The sequence below is a fragment of the Limulus polyphemus genome, unplaced genomic scaffold (assembly GCF_000517525.1).
Source record: "Limulus polyphemus unplaced genomic scaffold, Limulus_polyphemus-2.1.2 Scaffold92, whole genome shotgun sequence".
Taxonomy (NCBI): Eukaryota; Metazoa; Arthropoda; class Merostomata; order Xiphosura; family Limulidae; genus Limulus; species Limulus polyphemus.
In genome coordinates, this window is record NW_013665702.1 from 154,193 (window position 1) to 166,534 (window position 12,342).

Sequence of the window (12,342 nt, forward strand, 5' to 3'; positions counted from 1 at the left end):
AGATTTAGGGTATAGTTGTAAATACAGATACTAAGATGTGCTGGAGAATTACCTTTGTAAGTGTAAAAACTAATTGTATTATTAAAAAAAGAAGATTTAAGCGTTGTAACCAACAATATTGATGGAACTAACTTCAAAGAAAAGTGGAATACAACATCACTTACTTAAGAGACTAACATATTTTTCCCTTTTCGTGTTGCAACTTTCAGACGACCAGTAATGAAATTAATTATTTGTCATTCAGTTTAATCATCGTTGAAACGCGACTTGATTAAGCACACTAGCTAGAAACCAGCGTTGCCTTTATTTGATATAACATTCTTCTTGTTTAGATGGGAAGTGTAGTGTTATTTCAGTATTTAACCATAGTATATTATCGAAATACACGTTTGCTTTTATTTATTTGTCGTTTCACTGCATCTCTACATAAGGTGTTTCATGTAGTAACCAAACAAAAACAACGGTGAAATTAGATTTATAAATAAATGTTGACATCACCGTCGTTATCGAAAACGATTGGAGGAATGGTAAATGACTGACGTAACATTGAATTCTAAACAAAGTTGTATTTAACGACGCAGATATGGCACTGTCGTACGTTTTACATTTTGTTTCCTATACATTGAGTGTAAAGTTTTGAGGATTTTTTTTCCTATTTTTCTACATACAAAGAAAAGAAGTTTGAACAGGAAGTTAGCTGACTGATATATGTGTGTGTATAGTTCGTCATCATCGTATCCGGAGAAGCATTGATTGTGGATGACATCATTTATAGCCCTTCCCAGAACTTAACGAGTTCTATTTGGTTGGTTGGTTGTTGAATGAATGATGAAATAAGGCCCGGCATGGCCAGGTGGTTACGGCGCTCGACTCGCAATCTGCGGGTCGCGAGTTCGAATCCCCGTCCCACCAAATATGCTCGCCCTTTCAGCTGTGGGGGCGTTATAATGTGACGGTCAATCCCACTATTCGTTGGTAAAAGAGTTGGCGGTGGGTGGTGATGACTAGCTGCCTTCCCTCTAGTATTACACTGCTAAATTAGGAATGGTTAGTGCAGATAGCCCTTGAAATTCAAAAACAAACAAACAAACATGATGAAATAAACAATTTAAGTTAAGTACACATAAACTGTTTTTCCAGCTGTGCTTTTGTCAATAACGTATCACGTCAACCATTTAGTCACAACAGTTTCCACCTACAAAAAATAACGTCACCAAATGTTTATATAATTCGTTTACTTGAATATGACATATATCTATATTTGAGCCTCTGGAAATATAGTGTTAATGCATTACCAAACTTGGAAGAATCTGCATATGTTGGAATATCTCAGTTTGCTCATACGAAACAACGATTGGTTAGTTAGTATTAATCGAAACGGTGACTTTATGTTGCAACGTTTCGTGAGTGTGAATCAGGAAAATATTGGGACATTGAAACACTGATGCTTTATCAGTGTTAAATGTGGAATGGTAAGGTGATCTGGGGAGACAGAAACGTTGAGGTTTTATCTGTGTTTAGTGTGGAATTATAAGGAGAATATTGGGAGATAGAAACATTTAGGTTTTATTAGTGTGTAGTGTGGTTTGAAAAGAAGAATGTTGCGAGATTAAAATATTTAGGTTTTATCAGTGTGTAGTGTGGTTTGAAAAGAAGAATGTTGCGAGATTGAAACATTTAGGTTTTAACAGTGTGTAGTGTGGTTTGAAAAGAAGAATGTTGCGAGATTGAAACATTTAGGTTTTATCAGTGTGTAGTGTGGTTTGATAAGAAGAATGTTGCGAGATTGAAACATTTAGGTTTTATCAGTGTGTAGTGTGGTTTGATAAGAAGAATGTTGCAAGATTGAAACATTTAGGTTTTATCAGTGTGTAGTGTGGTTTGATAAGAAGAATGTTGCGAGATTGAAACATTTAGGTTTTATCAGTGTGTAGTGTGGGTTGATAAGAAGAATGTTGCGAGATTGAAATATTCAGGTTTTATCAGTTTAGTACAGAGTGATAAGCTCAACAAATTATGGAATATACTTTTGAGAAGCGTGTAAGAAACACCAGGGTCTAAAATAAAGTTTAGATCTATTATTACAGAAAAACATAAAGTTTATATGGATGGAAACTTCGAAACTTTCGCTTGTTCTCTTCAGTTCAAGTTTTGTTTGCGAAAGAATAGTATACACCCAAGTTCATGAGAATTCGTGGCGGTGATCCAGTTAAGGACCTAAGTATTTTAGACAAATATGAGTTAGAAGCAAAAACCACGCATAAGCACGTGGCTAGTTTTGAATTCTCTGAGCCGTTGTCATCTCAACATACATATTTAATATGTTCAGAAAATTTATATATATATATATATATATATATATACGGACGTCTAATTCCATAAGACTTAAAGAGAAAATAGACGACATGGTGTAAGGGAGGAAGAAACTGTTGCAAGCATTCCCCTCCTCACAATTTATACAGTACCCAGTTATTTTTGTTAGTATGTGTATTATAAAGCCATGAACATAGGCATCAGTTTTATGAATAATAAAACACAATGTATATATGAACACGGAATTAAAAGAGTTCAACACGTTACGAACGTAATTTCTTATTTTCGTGAAAATGTTTGGTTTAGTTGTTATAAGTTAGTTTTTCTGATTTTGTAATAATTATGCCAATTTTGTTATATGTTAAAGAAAATTGTATCTCAAGGTTTGTGCATTTTCATTGAAAATTTTATAATGTGTTAATTTTATATCGTTTTTTTTTCGGTGTTGATGTTGTCAATTGCATGAGTCACGGGTTTAAGTAAGTGCTGCCCTCTAACAAGCAAGCTGAAACTTCGTATCTTACGTTTCTACGACAGTTAGAGAATTTAAAGTCTGGGCATTTTGTGCTTTTAATTCAAGACGTCCGATAACATATATATCAACTGTAAGAAGTGTATAGGATGCATATCAAGTTTTGTTGCTTCTAAGACATATTGCAAGTACCCGCTAGGACGATCGATTTTGTAACTAGCACGTACTTCTAAATCTCCCTCTTTCAGAATGGTTGAACCCTGAATATGGTTCAGCTGTCTTGGACCAGCCCGTTTAGTATAGATGAGTTGGCTACTATCATGTTGGATGCAGCAACATGGAAGGTTATGGATTTTTGTCAGTTCGCATCAGTTCTTGGTCTTTGTTGCATAAGCGGTTGGCATATTAATAAACAGAAGTTCTTCGTAAGTAAAGGGTATGCATATCGTAAGGGTTATGGGTTATCTGGATCAAAGGCTGTGAACAAACATTCGTTTTTATAAACTTTCTGTTAAGACCGGATATGAAGACCACGTGGTTTACTGATGTTATATTGTAGTGATGACACAGAAAATTCCTGGTACAAGGAGATACTGCTTATTTGAGAAGCAATTGTATGTATCAGTTAGTATTGAAAACAGAAAGATGTGTTATCTACCAGGAGTTTGAAGACCAAATAATTGACTTAATGGAAGACTTCATGTGTTGAGAAGACACTTTAATAATAATAAAAAAAACAACAGACAACAGGTGTCTAGTTATTGAACATGCTGATAATGAGTAACAATGAATAACACTCTCCTTGTTTTCTTGTATGCCGAAGAAAATCTGGATGCCTTTTACTTCTTCACACTTTTATATTAAAACGTTGTTGACAAAATAATAGGTGATTTCATTTATACAATATGTCTTGGCAAATGACCAAACCCCCTACATCTCGTCACGTACCACCTCTTTGGGCTAACCTCCCCCCTGCCCTCTGGTCAGCTCTTATGGAGGACGGGGGTGCATGTTCTCAGTCTGATTCGTGTTCAGAATCATCAATGTTTTCTTCTAAAGTTTCCTCGGATGGATGTGATTCCGATTTAGAAGGTGAGATAGAAACAGAAACGTGAAAATATTTGACTTCTATTAACTGTTAATAGTAATGTATATTTTGGTGCAGGTATATTTGCATGTACTATTTTGTTTAGTTCATAACAGCTCCGAATTCCATGTCTGTATAGAGGTAAACTCCTTTTTAATGTTAATGAAGTTTACTTTTGTTTACAGATTTGGATAATAATATGCAAGCAAGTAAATAAAATTATATTACTGTAAGTACGCCATTCATAATGATTGCTTATTATTTAAATAAATGTCTTAGTTTATGAGCACTAGTAATAGTAAATAAAGATAATTTGATTTTATTGCAGCTGGAGAATGTGTCGAGATCAAACAAATATTTTCTTCCTGAAATGTTAGCAAGAAATTGAGTAAAATACAATTAGAGAAGAAGTAAAGAAACATCTACATTGGAAAGCAATGTTTTCAGCAGGATTATTATTATTATTTTGATAGAACTGGCTTCATTAATTTATTCGTTTTTTTTTTTGTTCTGGTTTGAAGTGGTAGCTTGCATTCGTTCAGAGAGATGTTGATGATAAATTCACACGAGCACGTAACATTCATGTAACAAGTCTGATTTTAACTCATTCTTTTTGGGACCCCCGTGGACTAGGGGATGTGCTATGTTACGTCTGGTTTATTTTATGTTTTTAGTGTAGTGGGGGGTGGTAGGAAAGGTTGGGTCGTCCGGTGGGAGAGAACTAGTGAGTGTGGGATAACAAGGAAAGAGATGTCTCCCTGCGAACCATTACCAACAAGATTAGACCTAATTTAACAAAATGAACTGGGAACACACACACACATACACACAGTTCATGACAGACGTAAATGAGTAACATTAGCAGCTGTCTGTAGAAAAGAAAAGTGTATGTGAAGACGTATCACTTTTTAATGTAACATCTGTGACTACGTTTGGATCTGATTTCGTAAATGTTGTTTGTTTGTTTTGTTTAAATAAATGATGCAAGTAGAATAGAGGTAAAGCCTTCATCACCGTTCAGTTTACCATTTCTCTGTATACTGTGATGTACTGTTGTTGAAGAAAAATATTTAAGTTTTTTTTTTGCCCAAAATTATATTTAGCCAAAAGTGTCCAGATATGATGGTATATGAAAATCAGTGGCAACAATTTCTGTTTATTCCAATTTTGTAGTTATGTGTCGAGCGTTAATAAGTTATTTTTGTTGGCTCCTACAAAACAAAAACAAACAAACAAACAAACCAAAAAATAACGACGTATTTATTTTCCTTTAGGAATCTGAATTGAAACAAAACATTTTTTTTTTTCCAGTATAAGATTTTCACAAATCTCGATCCTTTAGTTACGTGCTGCTTCCATGCCACGTGATTAAGAAATAAAATGTCACGAGGAGTATGCTTAGTTCTCAGGGGAACTCTGGCGTGGTCATCTGTTGATATTAAAATTAGAATATGGTATTCCCGGAATAAATCTACGCTGACGTGGAAACTGCTAACGTTACTACTTTTGCGGGATTGGAAACAGGTATACAATATACAATTAATGAGCGTGGGTTGTTAGGTTTTTTTTGTAGCGGATAAGAGCAGTATTTATTTTCTACAGAAAGCTGATAAAATAAATCGTTAAGACCGTACCCTATTGCCATTGTTTCGGAACTGCTTGTTACCACGACTACGCAGTTACTTGTAAATATTTTTATTCATTATGTAGTTACGGTACGAAGGCATACGTCGAAACAGAACAAATCGGACGGAATTGTTTAAAAATATGTTCTGTTGTAGGATTGTAAACCGTCTGAAAACATCTGAACGAATTTGTATTCCCCCTTTAGAACTGAGGAACGTTTCGATCTGCTGTAGCGCTAGAAATTCGATACGTCGTCTAGAAAGAGGTGAATGACTCCTGTTAAAACCTTTAAAATATTAAAATTATTTGATTGAAGTATGGTGGTACCAAGCTAGAAACCACCAGCCCACCCCTTTTTGCCCAATTTTCACAACGTGAAGACAACTAGATATTAGGAATGTGATAAAAAAATACGTAATAAAACTCCAAGGCAATCATAAACATATAACACCATCTAGCTTTCAGTCTAAAACAATCATTAGGTTAGGAGTTAGATGACAAGATGTTTGTGTTTTGTGACAGTATGCTTCAGTCACTCTGTCATCTACTAGCAGATGCACGTTTATGTAAATTACTGGCTTAACTTATTAGTCTTAGTTTACAACATAATTTTCTTATCGAAATGTTAGTGTGCTATACTTTGTAAATAGACTTTGAACATTGTTATCTGTTTTTGTCTCTCTTTGGGAAGTAATAACAGCCAAACATGATATCATTCCACGAAAATTTTGGACTAAAAAACAACAAAAACGTTTTATGAAACACAACGAGAGGGAGAAATTGATAATTTGTGTATCTGGTTTGTCACTGTTCAGACTATGCTTTACTGGCAACGTGTGTATCTGGTTTGTCACTGTTCAGACTATGCTTTACTGGCAACGTGTGTATCTGGTTTGTTACTGTTCACGGAGTATTAACTGAATTATTTGTTCCGCTTCAGTTACCATGGTTAATGACTTGTATTCAACAAACGTGTCGAGAATTCAGTAGTCGGGTGCGAAAGGCAATATTTTGTATTTGAAGAGATTGTTCAGACTGTGAGACAAGTAACGTGATCAGTTTATGTAAGATATGCCACGTAATTCTTGCTGGTTTTACTTTCGGTGACAGTAAGCGGGCCTGGTTCTGTCTCGTGATAAAAGTATCACCCCGAGTTTCGTGATAAAAATGAATAATTACAGTAAAAGGTCAACAGAAGTAAACAACAACCAGAACAAACACGATTTATCTTTTAACGAATATTGCGCCCTGTAAATAAAAAAGTGCTTCGTTTCTGTCTGGCCTTGTGGTTCCTTTGCCATTCTTCGTGGTGTATATGTTTTGTATTATGTGACATGTCATATTTAAAGTATCAATATAATTGTGTTTACGTCACGAAAAAAAGTAATCATATTCTATGGCTTTTTTTTTTTTAACGAAATCGAGTAGTTTACATATGATTTCACTTTTCATGGCTGAAAAATAGTTAGTTTTCTTTCACTTACGTTACTTTATATTATCGTGAACTGCAACCATTTTTACAGCAGCGGGGATAATATATTTTAACTCCCGTGTATGTGCGAACAGTACAACTCAAAAAGTTTTCATCTGATTTGATCATATTTCGTACAAAGTTAAATGTTCCCCAAGGACTGTTTTATTAAATGTTGTTGAATATAACTCGCAGGTTAAGGTCACACTGTTAGTAATTTTCAAAAATGGTCAAAACTGAGATACAAAGAGGATCTCGGCAATTGGACTTGCACCTCTGAAAGTGAAGAATTGTTTTGCGTATGTTTTAGGTTGGTAATTGAAAAAGTCGTAATCATTGCGGGGTGGGTGTTGCACTCTGTGAGTGCCTTTCTATTTACACTTGTCACCATTATACGGACACGAACGACATTTTAATTATTTTATTATTATTATTATATATACTAGCTGGAGTACCCGTCTTCTTGACGAAAGTCGTGTAAATTCATGATTAATGAAAGGTTGTCTTAGTACATGTAAAATTGCTTCCCTTATATGTAATTGTAAAAAACGCGAAAACGTCCATAAAAACCGCAAAACTGAAAATTTGCAGGTATCTCCCCATAAACCCAATGAACCTCCATACGAAATTTGGTGAACGTCCATCCACAGGAACTGGAGTAGTGGTAAAAACAAACAAACGCAAAATGCAAAACTGAAAATTTATATGTACCCCTGCATGGACCTAATGAACCTCCATACTAATTTTGGTGAAGATCCATCTACACCCTGCGAAGTAGTTACATGAACACACAACAGACAGAACTATTATATTTATATAGATATATTCATGTGGTGTGCAATTTACTTTCATTCAAACTTTACTTTTCGAATGAGGCTTCCTACTGAGGTTATTATAGTTGAGTGAATATTTTCTCTCGGCTCACAGTAGCTCAGCGGTAAGCTTCAGGTATTTATGACGGACGCTAACATTATGGGCTCGATCCTCGTGGCGGACGCAGTGCAGATAACCCATTGATAGCTTTGTTTTACTCGTTATTATTTTCACAGTTTTAACGCGAATAGAAAGTTATCAATCTAACTTTGTTATATAATTACTTGTACTTGGGAAGAGTTGGTGAGATTGTAGTTAATTGGATTTGTTGGGTGGTTGGATAGGAAAAGGGAAAAGGTTGTTATTAATGAAATTCAGTCAAACTAGACCCCTGTTGATACTGACAGGGACATAATTAGTAAAGTTTACTCACGAAATTCATGTCGTGGGTGTTTCTAGCTGTATTGAGGGTGTTGAGGTATAACAGAATAACTTGGATATCAAGGTAAGTTGAACAAATATTTAGCAAATGATCTTTAGTTATAGTAATTGCAAGGTAATACGGGGTTATCATAATTTTTGTTAACGTATAATATTGAGAGGAGTCAATTCAATAGCGTGTTTGGAGAAAAGGATATTGGCATAGTGATGGATAAGTCAGTCAAGCCGTTAAAGCAGTGCATAGCGCTGCTTATGTCACACATACCATCGAAGCAGTGCTCTAGCAACAATTGTAAACATCTTTAATAGTTGAACGTTCCGGAATTATACACGATTGGTCTTAAACTTCAAATGCCTAACTCTTCTATACATTCTCACAGAGAAATGTTATAACCCCAGAGGCGTCGCTAAGCACTGACATGCGGAGCTCTTGTCCCGAATCTCCAGTTGGTTTCTCGAAAAATTAGATAGAAAACCATGACCGATATCATACTGAAACGTCGAAACTTCCTGCTCCTATGGCCCCAAATCTTTTAAGCACGTAGCAAAGCCTCTTATCACCTCTTTAGAAAACTTTGAAATCCTAACTTACGATTGTACTGATTACGAACGTCTGTATAATACAGTTTACATATTAGGAATGAAAACCAAAACCTTAACAGAACTAGCAGCTATTTTGCCCGTGTTTTATTCAAATGGTATTTTTAATATTTTAATTTCCTAACACCAGTTTATTATATTTTAATGCAAGTTCACTGTATTAAAAGAGTTTCTTACTGATCATTCTCATAGATTTGCTGATGATGGAATTTGTATAGTTTCGAAACGTTCAACTATTAAAGATACTTACGACTGTTACCCTGACTCTACCCTTTATTATTTACAGTGCTTTGTTGTTAATAGTAAAGCTAAAAGAATTTTAGGGTATATTTATAGACATAGATTATAAGTCAAAAGAGGTAATTATATTTCTATATCAATCATTAGCTAGGCCTCACTTGGAATACTGTTTACAGTTTTGGTTTCTATATAAGAAAGAATATTGATTTTTGTGAAAAAGAGTTCAGAAGAGAGCTACTACTACTAGGATGATTTCGCAGAGAAAAGGGTTAACTTATATAGATTTGTTAAGGTCTCTCTCTCTCTCTCCTTTTATCTTGAGAAAGAAGGGTAAGAAGTGATCTTATTGAAGTTCACAAGATTATCTGGGGGATCGATAAGATTACAGACATTCGATTTATTAGTTCTGTATTTTGAAAATAACCCTAAAGAGAGAACCTAAGTTTAAGATTTGGAAAGTATAATTAAGCTAGGCTTCAGTTAAGACCGTTTTATTTTTCTAAAACGGTGATTGGCTTATGAAATGAGTTATCGTTCGTAGTAGTGGAGGCCATCGCTGTACGGGAGTTTAAGAGGATAATAGTCAATTTCGTTAAAAATAGAGGGCGGGATTAAATTTGTCACTTTCTCCAGGGTAGGTAGGTGTACAAGGACAACTTAAAAGTCCAAATGGCCCTTTTGTTATTCGTATGTTACTAATTGCTTGTAGAAACTGTTTTTCTCATAACCTGTCTCGAAGTAAAGCATCTGGAGGAGTGCATTATACCAGTTTTAAGAAAACAGGATGTTTTTAATGTAATGTGGTGGGAAAATCTTTGGTCCTTTTTTTAACTTTAGTCGTAAATGTTATTAAAACAGTCTCGAAAGTCTACAGAATTTAAACCATTTTTTATGTACACACAACACTTTATTACCATATTGTTCTTTTTCTACTAATACGACATTAAAACTTGGAAATCCTTAAATTTTTGTTCCTACAAATGTGAAGTTACTCTCGTTCAGTAAGTGTCTTTTCAAAGTTAAAATTTTCGTTTATTACGTAGCGTATATCTGAACAGTTGGGACCTGTACAACGTGAGTCAGATTTTTATTGTTTCGTTTTTTGTAACATAAACATTAAATTAAGAAAGTCCAATAATTATATGGAGTTGTTTGTGTTATTAAAATATAATAAATTGTTAAGCCTAACGAGCATTGTTTCTTTAACAAGCTTTGATATTACACTAAATCAAAATCGATATTTGAGGCTCTTTTTATCTGATTGACAGACAGTCGACCTATCGTAGAACGTCTTTTGCAGCGGAAGATATCCGAACAACTTAAGGTGTAATGGCGGACGATCGAAAAGGATCAACATAGAGTGGGCTTTAAATCTTTCGCCATCCGCCTTAATGTTTTACGTTTTTTGCTCATTTGTTTATAATTACATGTAATAGACATTTTTATTTCATCGGTGTTATTTTTATATGTGAAACCATTTAGATAAAGCCTAAATTGAACGGAGATAGACGTCAAATAATGGACGTTGGAGGGGGGAGAAAGGCATGCAATAACATTCTCGAAATTGTTTTCAGTAATTAAGGACTATTTGTTACAAATAAAAACATATTACAAACATATCAAATGTCACAAATACCGGGGAATTTCAGACACGATTAATCAATCAACACCTCTTAAGTTTTCCTACATTTTTTCCCCAGAAATATGCATTTTAAAATACTCAGTTTGTAAATGATTGATTCGGTAATTTGCCTTTGTGGAAACTGATTTGTACAAGTATTGCCACAGTATTTCAAGAAATGACCAAGTTGTGCATAACTGGCCAAACCATTGCAAGTGCAAATACTTGTATGTTGTACCTGTCAAAATATTTCATGAAATGACCAGTTTATATGTTTAGTGGTCTGTAATTTTGGTCCTTGGAACATGAGTTAAAGTAAGAAAAGTCCAATGTTTACTAATTATAATAACATAAAATACTGTGAAGATATAGTAACCCTAAATGGGCTAGAATGCACCAGAGAGCAGGTACACCACTCTTGCTTTCTGGGGCCTGTAACCCCGGCCTTTCTGAGCTGAGATCCAAGACCAGCCAACAGTAAATCAAAAAATTAAAACGATAATAAATATGCTCAGAAATCAAATAAGAAATGAAATAAATATATTAAAATCACAAAATTTGGACAATTACTGTACACAACTAAACGCAAAAACCAACCCTAAAATTTCCGGACACATTTAACAAGGCTCACTAAAAGAAACAAAACAAATACTCACACCTATCCAACACTAAAACACACCAGCAAACTGGCATACAGCAATAAACAGAAAACACATGCTGTCAGAAAATAACTTCGAAAAACATGAAAAACACATAATGAATCTAATGAATAATCATTTTCTGAATATCATTAAAAACTATGTAAATATAAATCAACACTTGTACACACCTACTTCACCACAAGCATCTCATATAGCAAAATAAGTAAGCAAGACGAATATGATAATATAACACAACAGTTAATTAAATACATCATAGTTGCAGAAGTACAAAGCAACATAAAGCTAATGAAAAGTAAAGCGTCGGGACAAGCCGCTGATCTTTTTCCCCGAAGGATGGTAAACCAGCGAATAACCATGAAAACTATAAACCCATCAGCTTAACCAGCTGGTTAGGAAAATTATAAGAAACATTTTTTTTTATAAATAACAGACTACTGAAATATCTCGAAACTACCTAAAAAATTATCCGAAGTTCAAAATGGATTTTATAAACCCATACAAACAACGGATCACCTAATCAGACTTTTAGAAGAGATAATCAATAGTTTCAGTAAGAAACATTGCACTGTTTCATGTTTTCTTAATGTCGAGAAAGCATTCAATAAGATATAGGCCCGGCATGACCAGGTGGTTAGGGCACTCGACTCGCAATCTGAAAGTCGCGGGTTCGAATCCCCGTCCCACCAAGCATGCTTGCCCTTTCAGCCGTGGGGGCGTTATAATGTGATGGTCAATCCCACTATTCGTTGGTAAAAGAGGCCCAAGAGTTGGCGGTGGGTGGTGATGACTAGCTGCCTTCCCTCTAGTCTTAAACTGCTAAATTAGGGATGGCTAGCGCAGATAGCCCTCGTGTAGCTTTGCGCGAAATTCAAAACAAACAAACAATCAATAAGATATGTCAAAACGACCTTAAATTCCAAGTGTTCAAAATGGGAATTCCGAAATAAATAATTTGCTGGTTGTTTAACTTCCTGGAAGATGGAGCATCAGTTAAGT

The 12,342-nt window shown here is 34.7% G+C and overlaps 1 protein-coding gene across 1 annotated transcript in view; it reads left to right on the forward strand.

The window, feature by feature from the left end:
- The first annotated feature begins 2,873 nt into the window (after positions 1 to 2,873).
- Positions 2,874 to 12,342, forward strand: part of LOC106468845 (disco-interacting protein 2-like) — a 100,538-nt gene continuing 91,069 nt past the window's right edge. Inside the window, 1 exon segment of the mRNA XM_022398090.1 lies at positions 2,874 to 3,877. Coding sequence (XP_022253798.1) covers positions 3,691 to 3,877 — 187 coding nt within the window. The 5' untranslated portion in view covers positions 2,874 to 3,690.